General features: G+C 35.2%; 1 protein-coding gene across 3 annotated transcripts in view; it reads left to right on the forward strand.

Annotated features, from left to right (window-relative positions):
• Positions 1-20,316, forward strand: part of NUP37 (nucleoporin 37) — a 42,432-nt gene that overhangs the window by 19,525 nt on the left and 2,591 nt on the right. For all 3 annotated transcript variants that reach the window (XM_041739063.1, XM_041739062.1, XM_041739064.1), the window contains 3 exons: positions 12,799-12,889; positions 19,576-19,757; positions 20,250-20,300. In XM_041739063.1, the coding sequence (XP_041594997.1) occupies positions 12,799-12,889; positions 19,576-19,757; positions 20,250-20,300 (324 nt within the window). The remainder of the gene's footprint in view (positions 1-12,798; positions 12,890-19,575; positions 19,758-20,249; positions 20,301-20,316) is intronic.

Below are 20,316 nucleotides of genomic sequence, written 5' to 3' on the forward strand. Positions count from 1 at the left end.
AGAGTTGTGATGGTTCCACAACAATGTAAATGTACTAAGTGGCCGTGAATCATGCACTTTAAAATGGTGCATAAAATAAAGTAAGTGACTAAGTCAATAAATTTTTTAAATACTAAGATATGTTATGTAAAATACTATAGTCAGTACAAAGGAATATCACATTACATCCATGACCAAAAAGACCATATAACAGGAGCGGGACTACAATATGAATTCTTAACATTTTATACTATAAAGGGCAGAAAAAATATTTCTGACTAACTCAGTGCCAACTTAAAATAATTTTTAAAATAAATATTTTGACCTATGCATGGTTTCTAGTGTTTGACTTTGTCATTTCCAAGAGAGACACAGAATTATAATTAGCTAGATTTATGGCCATAGGGACATCATTTCAAAACAGTCTATCCCCTGAACAAGTTCATAACGTTTATCTATTGTATTGAAATTGCCAAATTCTGAATCAGAATGAATATAGTTCTTACTTATACTAAACTAGTATGTCAGTATATGGTTTAAGAAGTTATCATTTATTTATCTCTAGTTATAAAGAATAAATGTATTGAGAATAAACTAATCTATAGACCCATAGACTAGTTCATTCAGTCAGCAAATATCAGACATCTACTATGCACCAGGCACTGTGCTAGACTCAGTCATCACTGACCTATTTTTTTTTTCTTTCTTTCTTTGGAGTGTTGGGACAGTAAGGGAAAGAGGAGAGGAAGGGGAGGGAGAAACACAGACTTACTTTTATACTTGTGACTAATCATTTCAAAACCATTCAGGCTTCTTCAAGACTGACAAAGGTATTTTGTGTAAATTAATTGCAGTATTAATAAGCAAAAATGTTAGTAAATATTTTATTGAGTGCTTTACTGTATGTTAACCACCACTCTTAAGTACCTTACCTAGCTAAATTTAATTAATTTTTACAACAATTCTGAGATAAGTACTATTTTATACTCACTTTACACGATGGGGATACTAAGATATAGAGAGGCTAAGTAATTGTGGAAAGGGACATAACTGTTAAGTAGAGGAACAGGGATATCAGGCAGTCTGGCCCAAGTACCTGCACTCTTAACTCATTCACTTGCCCGAGTAACAATTTTCATGTTTACCCTGAGAAGATGGTATTCATATCTGAAAATATTTTTAGATCTGTCCTCTCTATATTCTGTAATCTAACTTCATTAATTCAATTGTGACCAACATGCTACTCATAGTCGGAAATGTTATTATAGAAGAGGGTAGCTTAAATTTTATCTAAGCTTCTATCTAGTTTTAGTATTCTGTGATCTATGCAAGTTTATAAGAAAATTGAGTTCTCATTTAAATTAGCAGTTCTTTATCAGCCCCAGTATCCCCCTTTTAAAATATTTTAGGGATCCCTGGGTGACTCCATAGTTTAGCGCCTGCCTTCGGCCCAGGTGGTGATCCCGGAGACCCGGGATTGAGTCCCGCATCGGGCTCCCAGCATGGAGCCTGCTTTTCCCTCTGACTGTGTCTCTGCCTCTCTCTCTCTCTCTCCCTCTCTCTCCCCACCTCTGTCTCTCATGAATAAATAAAATCTTTTTAAAAAAATAAAAAATATTTTAAAATGCCAGCTATACAGTCTTAAATGAAACTCATGGGGATCCCTGGGTGGCGCAGCGGTTTGGCGCCTGCCTTTGGCCCAGGGCGCGATCCTGGAGACCCGGGATCGAATCCCACATCAGGCTCCCGGTGCATGGAGCCTGCTTCTCCCTCTGCCTGTATCTCTGCCTCTCTCTCTCTCTCTGTGTGTGTGTGACTATCATAAATAAAAAAAAAAAAAAAGAAAGAAACTCAGAGAAATATAAGGTATCAAAATACATAATCAGGATGTGAGGGCGATCTGGCTGCGACATCTGTCACCCCATTGATCGCCAGGGTTGATTCGGCTGATCTGACTGGCTAGGCGGGTGTCCCCTTCCTCCCTCACCGCTCCATGTGCGTCCCTCCCGAAACTACGTGCGGTCGTAGAGGACGACCATCCCCAATAGAGGAGGACCGTTCTTTGGTCAAAGGTATACGAGTAGCTGCGCTCCCCTGCTAGAACCTCCAAACAAGCTCTCAAAATACATAATCATAAAAAATAATGTTAGTATCTTAATAGTATTATAGGATTCTATAAAAAAAATTGTTACAGACTAACAGTATAGTGTGAATTACTCAGGACTACATAAGAAGACAATGAGGTAGTCTTTGTCCATGTTTACAATGAATAAATTGGAATATCAGAAAAATAAGATGACAGGAAAATGTAAGGCAGAGGCAAGGCTGCCAATGCACAGTTCGAAGGATATGTTTTGCATAAAGTACAATGTAAAATAATGCCATCTGGAGTTCTGCACCGTCATATCCCTGAGTAGTGCTATGGTTATTAGAATAAAACTCACGTCAGAAGTAATAGAAAGTGAAAGAGGGAAATAATGTTTTCAAAGTAGAAATAACACAAGACAAATTATAGGATGTCAAGTTGAAAAACTAAGGAAAGATAATATTCTTGCAAATCAGTTTTTATGTGGATAATATCAGAATACTTCAGTGTTATGCCATGGGATGGAATGCTAACAAAAATTGCAAAAAGTGTATATTCTACCTTGAAACACCCCCACCTCTAGAGGTATTTTGTAAATTACATTCTCATTTAATGAATCCGTTCATTTAATCCTTGATCCTTATGTGGTAGGTTTTCTTCTTATTCCTTTTTATAGAGGAGAATCCTAGGCCATCTAGCTTTACTGCATTATGCTTCTTCTACTTTAACACTCATTAAGTTTTAGTCTTTTTATATTATTGAAAAAGCAGATATTCAGATTACCTGTGTCTTCTGATCAAAATCAAGCATTATGTAGGGCTTAATAAAATTGATAGAATGGTAGAGTCATGTCTACAGAAGTGTTACCTTCTACTTATGAGGAATTTATAATTTTTGAAAGATGCCTTTGCTAAAACATTCTATACCGTACTTGAAATGATGATGTCATGTTCCCTCTTTATATTTTATTAGCCCAGTTCATAGGTGAGGAAAAGAGTAAAGAGAAACAGACTTATGTAGGGGTAAGGAAAATTACTCTAGAGGAGACTGCTCTGGCCTTTGCACTAGTAAAGTATTTTTCAGGGTCAGCCCTGCTTTACTACCTTGGAGTCATCACAGCTTTTACAAGGGTGCCCTTGTGGCAGGTACTCAGTGAGTGAGTGGGGGAAGTAATGAATACCACTCCGTACCTCTCACAGCATCTTGCCATCACCAAAACATCTGACAGATGTGTTTTGTGTTTAAGACCAGTTCTCAGGTAAATTATGGCATTAACCATTCACCCTCATGTTTGATACCATTTCCTTGATGGTTCCTCATCATCTCCACCATATTCAAATACATGTGCATAAACATATACACACATAATTAAATATACATGTATATGTATATACACATATGTGCATGTATGCATATGTATACATATGCACAGGGAAATGTCAGGACCCGTGTCCATAGTTATGATCCAGCATTATCAAAAGGAGGTTAAAATTATTATAATATTTGAGAAGTAAATAAGTGCATATTCGTTTAGAAAGATTAATTATCCCACACCTCCAAAAGAAGGTGAAAATGGTGTTTAAGTATTTAATGGGTTAAGTTTATTATTTTAAAAACTCACTAATACAGAACATCTTATTCCTAAGTCAGTGCCAAATAACAGATGTTCTTGTATATTAAAAACAGTACTGTTCTGTAAGAACAAGTCAGATCAACAATTATTTATTAAACGCATTTAGTATAGCCAACATTTAGTACTTTGGGGGATACAAAAGAAATAGAAGACCCAGTACTCACTGTTACTACAAAGGATGTCAGAAGTAAATCCCTTTCCTCCTCCACCTCCCCAATAGTCTTTTTAAATATTAGATAAAATTTATGGTGAAGAAAAATTGGCTTCTAGAAACTAAGAATTAAAAAAAAAAATAGAAACTAAGAATTTTTAGTTTAAGACTAAAATAATAGAAACATGTAATGTGCTATTCATTTCGTCTATAAAACATGGGATATTAGTAGCTGTCATGTTCTAGCTGTTATCATTTTTAAAAAGAATGGGAGAGGGGCAGCATATAAAAAATAAGATTGCTTTTTTTTTTTCTTTTTCTTTTTTTTTTTTTTTTTTTTTTTTTTTTTTTTTTTTTTTTTTTAGGAATAGAACCAAACCATTGGATAGGGGAATACTAAATTACCTAAGATGTTCACTAAGCCAGTTGTATTGTTTTTTGAAACATTGTACAAGAAGAAAAAGAATGTTTATCAAATGTCTTCTCTGTACCTCATGCTAGTCAAGTTCTTTCCATATTACCATTGTTATGTACATTTGAGAGTCTTCAAAATCCATAGGTAAGATGGAGTGTTCCTACCCCACCCCCACTCCAACTGGGATTTTAAAATATGTGATCTAGTTAAAAATAGTCCTCGCAGGAAAACAGAAAGAAGGGGACAAGGAGCCTTCAGTAAAGCATTCCTTGGAAAGGTTAATCCCTTAATCAGGAGCAAGTAAACTGTGCCAAATAATGCCAGGTACAAAGTGAAATCAGCAGAATTTATATTATTTATTATTAATGTATGGTTAAATAATTGCAGAAATATAGTTCTCTGCTTCTAAAAGTCCATGTAATTTTTTGTAACATTTTGAATGAAGATAATTATTGCACAGTTATAACAAGAGCTTTAAGAATGGGATAAATAAAGTTTGTGTTGGGTTTGGTAATAGTTTTCCTCCAATGAATGGAACGTAAGGATTCTGTCTTTATAAGAAAGAACTATCCAAAAGATATACTAAAATCTGTTGATCATATTTGCAGACCTTTTTAAATTCGATGCAGTAAAGTAGTATGTTAATGCAAGGTTATAACTGAGTAAAAGTTATAAAGTGATGCAAGACTTTACTAAACTTTTATATGATTGTGTACTGGTCATACCCCTCTCTAATATTCAATTCTTTGTTCTCTCTCATGTGCCCTTGTAGATGAAATACAAAACCACTATTTCATAAGGTGTATTACCATATCAGTGACTGCAGTAATTTAAGCTTGTTTTATGTGGCCCTCGTGTGGTTGCAGTAAGTGAATTGTATAAATGAGAATCAGATCCATAAACTTTTTTCAGGTTTATTTTGAAAGCCCATTTATGTCACTAATATGGACTACTTTCCCTCATTTACAACATAATAGTCAAATTTTAGGTTGTAACATATATCAAAATTTTTCTTGGAAATAATGAAATTCTGATATTTCCTGGATAGTATTACTGGTGTTTATGTTAAAGGAAAAGTCCTTTTACTCTGAATTCCTTGAAGATGAAATCATTATATATGATCTGTTTGACTACCATATGGTATTTCTTTGCAGTTGAGAGTTTAATTTTAAGGTTTATTTTTAAATGTGACAAAATTTCTCTCATTCCTATCCTTCAAAAATCTATCTCTCTACATAAATTAAGATGTTAATTTTCCCCTGGGGCAGCCTCAGCTGGTTTCTCACCTATGTGATGATAAGCTTGTAGTTTCTGCCGAATTTGTTTATAATTTCAAGAAAACAAAATGAAGCAATAACATGTGAGCTTATAAGGTTTTTTAACTCTTCCAAGGCTTTGTGAAGATTTACAATAGTAGATTATTTTATGTATACTACTTGGTTTATTAGTATTGTGTTTGAAACAGGCCACCTTTGTCTCTCCTTCAAAATACAGCCTTTGATTATTGACTCTATTTTGACTCATTATCTTTTTTATTGAAGGATCAAATAATAAGCAAATGCAATTACCATTTTCATTTTTATAATTTTTCTTACACTCAAGTGAATAAAATTTCTGGTAGTCTGTTTCTTTTATCATTAATATTTACTGGTACATTAATACTACTTGCTTAGTAGTATCTAGCATTTAAAATAAAAAGCAAAATTAGTCTAATCTTAGTCCTCAATATATTTGAAATACTGACACATACTAAAAGTATATACCCTATACAAAATTCTTATTTTATACTAACATGCCATTTTTGTTGCCCCCACTGTCACCACACTAATTTACCATTCCCACTGTCAAGATTTGCCCATCTAATCCCTAGATTTTGCACCTCAAACCAGACATTTTAGCACTAAATTACTTTGTAATTTGTTTCACTTCTTCCTATTTCTATGTTCTCATACTAAGGAAATATACTGTTTTTCCTTTTTCTAAATTATCCATACTGTGATGAGTAACTTAGTGATTGTGTCTGCCTGTGTCTCTGCATCTCTCTCTCTCTTTCTGTGTCTCTCATGAATAGATAAATAAAATCTTTAAAAAAAAAAAGAAAGATTATGGTTAGTATTTTTTGCTTTACTGATTAGAGATGGTCAAATGAATTACAGATGTGTCATTTAAGTCATCCATTCCTTCTTTTGTCTGTGTTGTCAGAAATATTTAGTAGCAGAAGTTTCCTTCTACAGTGAACTCCTTAACAGAGAATGAGATGCCAAAAATGGAGAGCAAATAAAGAACATAGTATTACCCAGGAAATTTCCTTTCATATTCTCGGAGGGAACATCTCCCTCTATTGACAATTTAAAAGACCCTTGAGAATATCTAGCGTATTTCCGATACACCAACATTCAACTTACGGGACCTTTTTATTAATTAAATGGGACAATTATATTTAAATACCATATGGTAGGGATACTTAATATTCTACTGAAAAATGCTCAGCCTGAAATGAGGCAATAATTTTAACAATAAACTACCAAAAGTAAAGTGTAATTCATAATCGTAGATCTGGACAGTTCTCCATCAGTACATTTTACAGCTGAAATCTAAGAGTTCGACTTAGAAAGGACCACAGGGTTGGCAGGGTTGGAGGGGGTTTTTGATAGTCAAATTAGGTCAAAACTGTCATTTATTTTCCTTTACTTGAAGAGGGATGCTATCTGTACTCCAGTGTCCTTTGATTTAATCTGTAATATTGACTTCTTAATATGTCAGTAAATTAATTTTACCTTAAAAGCTTTTCTTTGAAATCCCTTGCAAACATTTAAATAGGTAAACAATACATTTCATATAGCTCCTGAGTTTTGGTCAAGGTAGTTTAACTTGATACTATTATATTTTTATACTTTTATAGTCTATTATCTTTCCATGTGTTTGATTATGCATATTAAGAAGGCTATGAACTCTAACAGCTTTTCTTTTTTTGTGATGTTCCATGTCCTTGAAAGGTATGCTTCTGTGGTTATAATTAACTTTAAGTAATTTTATTCATTATAAACAAATTTATTAGCAGTAAGTTTGGAAAAAGTAATACGAATTTTCAAATTTATTAATTTTTTTCCTATTACAACAGAAACTCTCTTATCTCACATGGTCTAAACCTGTAGTTCGTTAAATAATCAAAAAGTTAGTAAACTAAAAGACAACCTACTGAATGGGAGAAGATATTTGCAAATGACATATCTGATGAAGAGTTAGTAACCAAAATATATAAAGCACTTATGCAACTCAACACCAAAAAAACAAATAATCCAGTTAAAAAATGGAGACGTTTCTCCAAAGAAGACATACATGTGGCCAATAGCCACATAAAAAGATGATTAGCAACACTCATCAAGGAATTGCAAATCAAAACCACAATGAGATAGCGCTTCACACCTATAAGAATGGCTAAAATCAAAACCTCAAGAAACAACAAGTGTTGGCAAGGATGTGAGGGAAATGGAACCCCCTTGCACTGTGGGTAGGAATTCAAACTGGTGCAGCCACTGTGGAAGACAGTATGGAGACAGTTCCTCAAAAAATTAGAAAGAGAACTACCCTACAATACAGGAATCACACTAATGGGTATTTACCCAAAGAATACAAAAACACTAATTTGAAAAGATATGTGCACCCCTATGTTTATTACAGCATTATTTATGATAGCCAAACTATGGAAGCAGGCCAAGTGTCCATCAATAGATAATTGGATAAAGAAGATGTGGAGCGTGTGTGTGTGTGTGTGTGTGTATACACACCATATTTGGAGCTAAAGAATACAATGCCAAGTGAAATAAGTCAGAGAAAGATGAATACCGTATGATTTTACTCATATATGGAATTTAAGAAACAAGGGGGGGAGATGAGAGATAAACCAAGAAACAGACTCTCTTAACTATAGAGAAAAAACTGATGGTTACCAGAGGGGAGGGTGGGGGGAATAGATGAAATAGGTAAAAGGGATTCAAGAGTACACTTATCTTGATGAGCACTGAATAATATATGGAACTATTGAATTACTATATTGTACACCTGAGACTAATATAACACTGTATATTAACTACATTGGAATTAAAATTTAATTAATTAAATAATTAAACTAATCTGGTCTTAAAAAGTGTGAGTAAGCTTAGGAAATCATTTTAAGAAATTGTCTACCTACCTTCTTGTAATGTATAGCATATATATGAAAATTTACCAATTTGCTAATTGCCATTTTTTTAATTTTAGGCCAAGACCTTTATTTTTCTGTAATTTATGAGTCTGTGATCAGCACTGGATCTTTTTTTGCATGAACCACACCCATAAAACAGTGTCTACAGTGAAAACATTTGCTTAATTCTTAATTTAGATATATCTAGATTTTTTACTTTGATTGCTTAATCTTTTGTTACTGACACACCTTCCTAATTTAAGAGCATTTTTTTAAGTTAGAAATTTATCTTTAGTCAGTTCCCACCAACTTAGTTTCATTGAAACAGCTCTTTCACATTGATATTCTGTTAGCTTACGTATAGTATTATATTAGTTGCGTCATTACACTAATAAATAACCATGGGTTTACGCCACTTATGGTGGCTTCATAAGCAAAAAACTCATATTCCCTCTAAGTCTACAAAAACTGCATGTTGTGGGCCTATTAGAAAACAGCTTTCTTGTTCCTGTCAATCCTACATAGGGGAAAAAGGAAGAGTCTGTCAAAGGAGGTCAGTTAAAAGCTTTGACTATACATTGTATTCACCATATTTTAAAATTGATGCAAGTTAATCCATATATACATATGTGAAAATAACAATATAAGAAAAAGGGGATGATTTCAAAAATCTGCCTTACAAATAAGACCAACTGAAAAGTTGTACATTTTGCCTGTCAGACAAATGATGGTTTTAAGATTGTTTTTGTTGGAAATTTGTCAAAGTATAGGTTTTTTCCATTGATAATTAAAAGAAATATGAGAGGAAAAAAGAAAAGGTGCAACCAGTCTGGAAAACTATTTGTAAACTATAACCCATCAATTCCATGCCCAGGTATATACTCGGGGGTGGGGTGGAGGAGTGGAAAAAATTGTTTGTGAGTTTCTGTATTTGTGAGTATCTGTATTTACTAAAAAAACATACAAGAGAATTTATAGCCACATTATTAACAATGGCCAAAACTGGAAACAGCTTAAGTGTCAACAGTACAATAGGTAAATACATCACAGTGTACTCACTGGAGTACTACCTATAGCAGTGTGAGTGAACGATGCACAACATGCAGCGATGTTCATGAATCTCACAAAATCTAATGATATGTGAAAGAGGCCAGACCTCTATGACTCCATTTTTATGCTGTTGAAACCAAGCTAAAGTACATGGTACTGTTAGAAGTCAGGATAGTAGGTGCTTTTTTGTGAGAGAGCAAGGAAGGATGACTAGAAAGAAGCAGGAGATAACTTTCAGAGTTCTGGAAATACTGTTTCTTAATTTGGGTTCTGTTCTTTCTGAGCTGTATGCTTAAGATTTGTGTTTTTTTATTATGTATAGCGAACTGCAAAAACTGTATCCAAAAAATAAAAGAATGTGATTTTTATCTGATGGAACTAATATTAACTAGATGAGCCATGAAGTAAGGACAGAAAAATGAGTTGAGCTCTACAAAGGGATTGGAGAAGAGCTTAATTACGGAACCTATCAAAAAGGGAAATAAGATTTAATAACTTAAAGTGTACCATCTGTATCTTATGTAGTTTTGATAAATCATTTCAGCCCAATTTGTTGTATTTTGCATACTTAGTACTTGGATTATGCAACTACTGAGAATTACTTAATGAGCATGTAAATCACTATATCCTAGTATGGTAAAGTAATCTGGATCACCCTCCTCATTTTTAAGTCAGTTTGTTTTTGGGTTTTTTTAAGCGTCAGATTCTGTCAGGATAAAATACTATTCAAAAATTAGACTAAAATTTGGTTCCTTGGACCATATTAAAATACATTTCATTAATTGACCTGTTTTTGTTGAATATCTTTATTCATAATTTCTACCTCTTTGGTTTTCTTCATTTAAAAGGAAAAAATCAAAAAAAAATAAAATAAAATAAAAAAAATAAAAGGAAAAAATCATGAAAATATCCTGGTACATATTCAGTTTATAGAATAGCAAACAAAAATCAGATACATATTAGAATAAGTTCAAAAGAATGGAGCCTTCAAACGATTCTCTCATGAGACTTACAGAGTTTGCCAAATATTCTTACTATTTCAGTAGTGGTAAAATATATGCTAGCCCAGCACTTTATTATGCAAGAGGCAATAGAGAAGAAAGAAATATTCAGTTGCCATAATTAATAATTTTATTCATTGTGGGGGGTGAAACACAATTGCACAAACCATTAGTAAATGTTATTCCCCTCTTCAATTAAATTGTAATTGTTTCTCTTGTATAGTAAATATAGATGAAAAGTGTTGATTTGGCAAGAGAAAAGAGTGCACTTCTAAATTATTTAATCAAGTAATCATCTTGAAAAACATTTACATTAGTTTATGACTATAACATTTCATAATTGGAGACCCTATAATTTCTACAAGGGAGAATAAATATTTGAAATTGTGTGGTTTGGCACAGAATAGCAGTATTGTCCAATCCATATGCCTACTGTTTTTGAAGTAAAACTTCCCCTAATCTTTAAATGTTTGTTGAAATTATTTTATGGTGTCTAATGAGATATGAACTATAAACCCTAGGGGAAAAAAAAGGTCTAAGACATTCTATTTTTTTCTTTTTTTTTTTCTTTTTTTTTTTTTTTTTAATTTTTTTTAATTTTTATTTATTTATGATAGTCACACAGAGAGAGAGAGAGAGAGAAGCAGAGACACAGGCAGAGGGAGAAGCAGGCTCCATGCACCGGGAGCCCAACGTGGGATTCGATCCCGGGTCTCCAGGATCGCGCCCTGGGCCAAAGGCAGGCGCCAAACCGCTGCGCCACCCAGGGATCCCCAAGACATTCTATTTTTTTAATATGTATTTTTATTATTGGAGTTCGATTTGCCAACACATAGTATAACACCCAGTGCTCATCCCGTCAGCTGCCCCCCTCTGCCCATAACCCAGTTACCACATTCCCCTGCCCACCTCCATTCCAATGGGCTGTCTTAGTTCTTAAAAATTAGTGGGAAATATCAGAGAAGGTGACAGAACATGAGAGACTCCTAACTCTGGAAAACGAATAAGGGGTGGTGGGCGGTGGGACAGGGTGACTGGGTGACAGCCACTGACGGGGGGCATTTGATGGGATGAGCACTGCAGGTGTTATACTATATGTTGGCAAATCGAACTCCAATAAAAAAATACACAAAAAAAAATAAATTCTTAAAGACCGGAGTGGTGTGAATACTTTGCCAACCGTTCACACTTCTGCCTCCTGCTTCCTGCCATGCGGCTCTGCCACACTCTGGGCCAGTGAGGAGTAACAGTGGTGAGCAGGAAGGATGAGTGGGGCAGCTCGCAGGCTTGGGGAGGGAGTCGCACTTCTCCCAGCAGAGTGCCATTACTGAGATCTGTAAATTTTGTGTTTGTTATTTTTTTCATTTTATTTTTTTATTCATGAGAGACAAAAGGAGAGAGAGAGGCAGAGACAGGCAGAGGGAGAAGCAGGCTCCATGCAGGGAGCCAGACGTGGGACTCCATCCCGGGCCTCCAGGATCACACCCTGGGCCGAAGGCGGCGCTAAACCCCTGAGTCACCCAGGCTAAGTTTTGACCTCCACCATGAGGTTAGGAAAGCCTGGTCAGTGAGCCACTTGGTCCTTGTTACTATGGATTCGCCAAGTACTGAGGAGAGGAAGATAGGAGGAACTGAGTATCTGTTCCTTCAGCCAACCTTTAATCTGTTAGCTTTCAATCAAGGCCACCTTCGATAAGGAGAATTGGGGGAGTGAGCGGTATCAGAAAGGGTGTAAGATAGGAAGTAGCCTCTGGCACGAAAAACCAAAAGCAGAAGAAATAGATAAGTACAGAAATTATCGTCCCAAATTCACATCACATCACCCCAAACTAGCTTCTTTGTATGGTATTTTGAAAAATAGGAATATTAGAAGGGTGTGTGTGTGCATGTGCACGCGCGTGTGTAAAAAGCACCCCTGGCAGAAATTATTTGTTACTGAAATGACAACTGGAGTAGGAATGTAGCCTGTTTGGTGAACTGGAAACTGGAAGATTCTGCCCACAAAATAAAAGCACATATGAATAATTTAATTTGGCTACTGTGTTACAGTGTTGCTGTGTTAGATCAGAAATGTATGTGACTGTTTTTCCATGATTGGTTATGATAAAGGTTAAATTCTTCATACTACTTTCACATTTTCTAAAATTATAAGTGTTTTTTAACATATACTTTAGGTATAAATGTCTGCCTTATACTCTCTAGTTAATAGCTTTAAATAAATTCATGGAAGTTTCCTTTTTTTTAGTAGTGATATAGCAAATATATTTAACATTGTATGCCTTTTTTTTTTTTTAAATTAGGATTTGGAACTTGGAAGGAATGCAGACAGCTCATTTTGTTCTTCATTCCCCTGGAATGAGTGTGTGCTGGCATCCTGAGGAAACTTTTAAGGTTGTTATTTATAACTTAGCTTTCTTTTATCAAGCTGAAAAGACCTATACATGTGTAATACATGCATACATAGAGGAGAAAAATCAGTTACTTTTTCTACCTCAGAAACTCTAATTGCCATAAATGCACTTGGACTAGTCCAGAATTCTGTAACTTAAAAACGCTCTATAATTTTGTATTTTATTGCCATCATCCATAAATGACATTTTTTCAGAGTACGTTTTTCCTGCTCTTTGTTAGATTGCAATCTAAAGACAGATACTCAGACTATTTAGTAGCAGTATTCATTAAAAACAAAAAAAAGTTAAAATCTATACTCACAAGAAAGCATCAGTGGCATAAGGCAAATTTGAGCTGGCTGCAGTGCTATTCAGCTCCTATTCAGAGTACAGCTCTCTAAAATTCTAAAACTATACTATGACATTATCAATTGAATTAATTTCTTATTTCATTGAGAAGATAGGATTCATTCAACAAAAGAGTTCTCTTATTGGCCAGTATCTTCTCTTGGACATCACTGTTTTGTCTTTCCCTAGAATCTAAGAAGTTACTAAGTCCATCTTGATAAAGTTATTTCCTTAGCTGTGTAGATCTCATGCCAGTTCCCTCAGTATCTTTTTTAGAGCTCTCCAATGTCTTCATGCTTCTCTATTGACTCTTTTCCATCCTCACACTGCCCAAAAAGATGAGCTTGATTAATTATAGCAAACCCTTACATAGTGCTAAATGTACTTGGCCCATTGTCAGCATTTCTTGTTAGCTCACTTAATCCTTAATGGCAACCTTATGAGATAGCAACTATGATGATCCTCATTTAACAGATAAGAAAACCGTTTCTGTTACTTCTATCTTGAAACCTTGCTCACCTGCTTTTTGAAGCTGCATTATTCTAGTCCTCTTGAGCACATATAGGTGGACCTTCCCTTTTTCTTTCTCCTCTGCCAACTCTTCTTTCACCAGGTATTTGTGAATTGTTAGAAAGGGTAGTTCTCATCTATACTGCATTCTATGTGTAAAAGGGGATAAAAGAATGAATAAAGCCCTTGCCCTTAAGTTATACAATGAATGGCTTATCAGGAAGAAAAACACGTAAATACGGCAACACAGATTTTAAGTGTTGGAATAAAAAGATCTAGTGAATAGATCAATGACATAAAAAAGCATTAATCAGATCTGCACATTAGCCTTCACTGAGGAGGTAATGCTGAGCTGAGATGTCCCAGACTATATACCAGACTATATAAGTATGTTCTCTGAGCCTTGGGATGCCATGAAAGCTTGTTTAATATACAGCCTATATATTTGCATGAGTAAAATTTTGCAATTTATTCATATTACATAAATAGGGATTGTTCTGTCTATAAGTATTATTTTTGAAACCAGGCCCTATATTTTATTTCCTGCCAGATTTCTCCCCTATAGCAGTGGGTCTACCTAAATATTAATATTACCGTGTATGAATACAATAGCCTTTTTTTTTTTTTTCTAGAGAGAGTACATGAGGGGGTAAGGCAGTTAGAGAGGGAAAGAATCTTAAGCTGGCTCCACATCCAGCATGGAGCTTGACATGGGGCTCAATCTACTAACCCTGAGATCATGAGATCCTGAGATCATGACCTGAGCCGAAATCAAGAGTTGCATGCTTACCCAACTGAGTTGCCCAAGCACTCCAAGTAGGCTACTTTTTAAAATCTGTGACCTAGATGACAAATGAGAACTTTTTTTACAACTTCTATCCCAAAACTTGTATCTTAATGCTTGTGATTCAGACCCCTTTCCTCCATGTGCTTTAAGTTAATTTCTGTTTTTCTTCTGTATATCATTAAAACTCCATCCCACCCCACCTCCTCCATTTATTGCTTCCATGCCTTCAGAATGTTTGGAAGTCCCTGCTGTAGATCACATACACTCAAAAAATCCTGACCTCGCCTTTGATGTCTTCCTTCCGTATATGCAGCCTTTTCCAGGTTTTTAATTTTTCCTTCCCTAGGAACACATTAGTAGAATACACTCCTCTCTCATTAGGTGCATCCTTCACCTTTCTGTTCCCACAAGTAACTCTCGCCAAGGCTTAGCTGTTTCAAAAGTTTTGGCTCTCCACCCTTTGATCTTTCTTGCTCACTTCAGTTAAGCTAATCTTAAAATACCAGTTTCATCATGTCACCCCTAAACTCAAAAACCTAAAATACGGAAAAGCGACAAAAAAGTGATTAAGCTTGGAGTTCAGTCCCAGTTCTACCACATACTAGCTGTGTGATCTCAGGCAAGTCACAAAAGCTGTCAGTCACTGCCTTTACTTCTTCCTCTTGTAAAATGGAAACTCATGAAGACTAAATAAGTGAACTCTTAGAAAGTCCTTAAAAGAGAACCTGTCACATAATAAGCACTAGATCGATTTTAGCTGTTTGTCATTATTGACACTACTACTAAAGTGATCTAGTGGTTCTCTTTGGTCTGATATATCCAATCAAGCCCAGAATTTTTGTTCTGTTTTGCTTAGTCTGGATGAAAATGAGGCAGCCAGAGAAGAGAGGTAGGTCCATGATTACCTGTGTCATAGAATTCTTATGAAAATCATGTGAGATGTGAACTACACAAAAGAGCATGTAGTCTGGAAACCACAAAGCAGGCACAAGCATTTAATAGTAAAAGATACAAAAATCAAAATATCTCAAGAAATTAAGATCTTAAATCTAATTAACCACAATTGGAGCTAGGATTTTACCAGGTAGTAGTAACAGAACCAAAAGTTTAGGATGTCATGGAATCAAGAGAATTGGGACTGAGGACATCTTCATCTCTGACTCTAAGAGAGTAGACTGTTACTAAATGACATGAAGTGTAACAACCAACACTTGCTGAATGCTTTCTGAGTGCCAGGAACTGTGCTGAGTATTTTACATGTGTTCTCTTTTGTAATTTTCACAAAACACTGAGGTTGGTAACATTTTTCTATTCATTTGGTAAATAAAACTGAAGCATGAAAAGGCTAATAAGTAATAAGCCCAAGGCCACACAGTCACAGATTTGATTTCACTCTAGTTCAAGTTCTAGTGTTCTGTGCTACAAAAGATATTTCCCCTCTGAAAATTCAATGCATATTCTGTTTATGGTTCTGAGAAAAGACCTAAAGGAAAAATTCTTCTGTAAATTTCTTAGCTACAGCAGTTCCCAAACTTACTTAACGTTTTTACTCTGCTTTCAACCTAAAAAATAACCTATCATCACAATTGAGCATAGTTTAAAAAACGATAAATAACTGAGTATTCAATCTGATTTCAACCTATAATAATAGTGAATGTTTTTTGAGTGTCTGTACTGTGCTAAGACTGTTCTGAGTCCTTTACATATATTAATTAAATCATACCATCCTCATACCACACTATGAAATAGGTACTGTTATTAGCTCCATTCTTACTGATGAGGATGTGAGGTCATTTGCTTGAGATCATACAGCAGAGCTAGGACCCACCCAAACAAGGTCTTTTCTAAACCTCCTGTTTGGTTGCCTCTCCTAATTTAGGACCTGGCCCAGATGAACTTTGCCTGTCCACAATCCATAATTTATACCTGAAATCCTTAAGATTTTTAGAGTCAGGCTCGAAATCTCAAATATTTTTATAAATTCTGGTAAGGCTCCCTTGGTCTCCTCCCATTTCCACTGCTTCCCCACCCTCAGCTATATATAGCTCACCAGACCATTCACCGACTTTCACAGTCCAACTTACAATAAGAAATACATGTGCTCTGTAGTCAGACCTTGGTTCAGGACCTGAATGCAGTTGCAGGCTCTGCCTCAGTCTCCTCCTCTGAAAAATGGGATTAATGATAGTAATTTCTTCATACAGTGATTAGGAGGCTCAATAAGACAGGGCATATAAAAGCTCAGTGTTGAATTTGATCTTGTCATATATGTCACTGACCTGTTGTTATTGTTAGTAGTATTAGTATTATTTTAACATCCTGCCTATTAAAGAGTAGTTTTAAGTTCTTTCTTTTCTATTAAGAATCCGGTAATTGCAAAGACTACCAATATTCTACTTATAGTCTATGGTCCTTTTTTTTTTTTTTTTTTTTTTTCATAATTCTCTTCTCTAGATGGGAAAACTCTTTTTTATTATTATTTGACAGAACAGCAAGCAGAGGGAGAAGCAGGCTCCCCACTGAGCAAGGAGCCCCACGTGGGGGCTCAATCCCAGGACTCTGGGGTCACCTGAGCCGAAGGCAGATACTTAACCAACTAAGCCACCCAGGTGCCCTGAAATGGGAAATTTCTTGATATCAAGGATCATCTCTTACTTTTGACTTCTGTTGAAATTATCATTGTATTTTGCATAAACATATATAATATATATATATAGTTGATCTTCATTATTCACAGATTCCATATCTGCAAGTTTGTCTACTCACTGGAACTTATTTATAACCCCAGTATCAGTACTCATGGCATTTCACAGTCACAGACATGCTCAAAGTAACAAGAAATTTGAGTTGGCCAATGTGCACATTTCCAGCTAAGGCTGAATGAGGCCAGTGCTCTTGCCTTCTTGTTTTAGTCCTCATGCTCTAAAAAAAGTGTCCTATTTGTGGTCTATTTAGGGCTACATTTTTGTGCTTTTTGTTGGTGATTTCACCGTGTAAAATGGCCCCCCAAGCATAAGTGCTAAAATACGGTCTAGAATTCCTAAGTGCCAGAAGGCTGTGATGTGCTTTATGGAGAAAATACATTGTGTTAGATAAGCTTTATTCAAGCCTGAGCTAGAGTGCTGGTAGTTGTGAGGTTTGTTGGGGTTTTTTTTGTTTTGTTTTGTTTTTTGTTTTTTGTTTTTTTTAAGATTTATTTTATTTGAGGAGTGAGGAGAAGGAGAAGGGCAGAGAAAGATGAAGAGAATACCTCAAGCAGAGTCTGTGCTGAGTGTGGAGCCTAATGAGGAGCTTGATCTCAAGAATCTGAGATCAGACCTGAGCCAAAACCAAGGGTCAGCCACTTAATCGACTGTACCACCCAGGCACCCCAGCTGTGAGTTCTGTTAATCAATAAATATGAAATACGGTATTTTTAAACATACATAAGACAAGATTATATATTGGTCATCTGACAAAAAAATACTATGCCCAGAGACTCACAAGAACCCAACCCTTTATTTCCTCTAGGATCAGTGTTCAATATTCACTAATTCCTTGTTTGCAGCAACCTAATAGACTCTACCTACCCTGAATAATAAGACTCAAGTCTGTGTAAACAGTGGGGGAAGGTAGAGGTAGATGCTTGGTGAGGGTCTCCTAAATGATGAATAATAGAATGATTGCCAGTGGTTCTGAGCCAGACATGATATCTTATTAGAAGTAGTAACAATACTTTTAAGGGTTTAGAAAAGTACTGTGATATATAATCTTACTTATAGCCAGATGGAAACATTTTGAGTCTGATGTAATTATCTAACATTTCACAGATAGGAAAAAAGCAAACTCCAGGTCACTCAACAGATTAGTAGCACCCATGATTATTGATATTCAGTCTCTCATTCTTTCCAGGCTACCACTGGTACTTCACACCTTCAGGAATGTTTTCACCTTTATATAATCAGAATTACAAGACCATTCTGTAAAAGTTAGAACTTTACAGAAAACAGAAAGTTTTTAAAGCATTTTGTTATTTTATTTGGGCAACACTTACTTACCCATTCATAGTGATCTCTTTACCTTAACTGCCATAAGTGAGTATCCTAATGCCTTGCTTCTTTGAGTCTGAGAAATAAATTTTTTCACATCTTAATATTTGGTAAGATTGAAATTTATCTTATAATCATTTTTGCATTGATAAAATATTTCTTAGATACGAAGGGAAGGAAGGAGAGGGAGAGGGGAAGGAAGGAAGCAAGCGAGTTCAACATCTTAAATCAGTAGTATTTTAGAATAAAGGAGAAACTGAAATAAGAGTAACTAGTGTTTACTGAGTGAGTGGCTAACATTTGTCAAGCATTGTACTGGGTGCTTTACATATATTACTTTTATTTTTTTTTTTTAAGTGATCTCTACAGCCAACATATGGAACTCAAACTCTCAACCCCAAGATCAAGAGTCACATGCTCTATGTACTGAGCCAGCCAGGCGCTCCCATGTATTGCTCATTTAATCAGCACAAAAATGCTGTAGCTATTCTTATCCTCACATATCCATTTTAGAAAGGAGAAAGCTGCCAATCAAAGATTTGTAATTTGGCCAGTCACTTAGCTTTTAAGTGGAGGAAGCAGCCATGTTCCTCACACTATGCTGCCTTCCATTCTGGGAACAAATTCACATCTCATAAGGATGTGTAAACATAATATATCTCTTTGAGAAATACACACTTAGCTCTCTATCCATTCTAGACTACTTAACTTGAAGCTATAGCTTTTCCCAGAATAATTCTTTGGGTTTATTTTTTTTTTCCTGGTAACTATACATCATCATTTAAAATTGTACCAAATTTTCCTGAGTCTTTCACCAATTTTATGTAAGTTTTTAAATGTTTGACAGAAATTTTTTTTATGTAGGCCTCTCCTATTTCATTTACATTTGATGTCCCATTTGTAATATACGCAAATATTTGCATATTACTATATAATAGTGAATTTCTGCCTCAGATTTGGCTAGTGAATTGAGTTGGTTTTTTTTTGTTGTTTTTTTTTTTTTCTGTCTTACAGCTCATGGTTGCAGAGAAGAATGGAACAATCCGGTTTTATGATCTTTTGACTCAACAGGCTATTTTATCTCTTGAATCAGAACAGATGCCATTAATGTCAGCCCACTGGTGTTTAAAAAATACCTTCAAAGTTGGAGCTGTTGCAGGAAATGATTGGTTAATTTGGGATATTACTCGATCCAGGTACTTTCTTGGTATATTTATCTGTTGCTTGCTTACAAAAAAAGTCAGTGGCTATTGCTAAATGGTCCACAGAGCCATTCTTGTTTCCCTGAGCCTCACTGTAGAGCAGAAACAAGTCTCCTGCAGAAAGATCAGAGCTGTTGGTTCTTACATAACAGAGATATATGCTCAGGCTTTGCAGGTTTATGGATAGTAACTGAGGAAGAACAATGCAAAGGAAGAAATCTTTGATCTAAGCAATGTTTATGTTAAAAGAAGAAGAAAACCATTGACTCTATTGAACAATGGTGTTCTATCATGGTTCTAAATCAGATCTATGTCTCTGTCATATTTCATTTATGTTAATCCAGTGCTTATTTGGAATTTTGTCACAGTTGAAGTACATTGGGTATTGTGTCCTTTAAAGAAAAAATACCGTTTAAACCTTAATTTAAGTTCCTCTACTTGAGACCAGCACATAAATTCATAAAATACAAAAATGTTATCTTTTAGTTATCCTCAAGATAAGAGACCTGTCCACATGGATCAAGCCTGTTTATTCAGGTAATATACCATGTTT

This window comes from Vulpes lagopus, chromosome 23 (genome assembly GCF_018345385.1).
Source record: "Vulpes lagopus strain Blue_001 chromosome 23, ASM1834538v1, whole genome shotgun sequence".
NCBI classification, from domain to species: Eukaryota; Metazoa; Chordata; class Mammalia; order Carnivora; family Canidae; genus Vulpes; species Vulpes lagopus.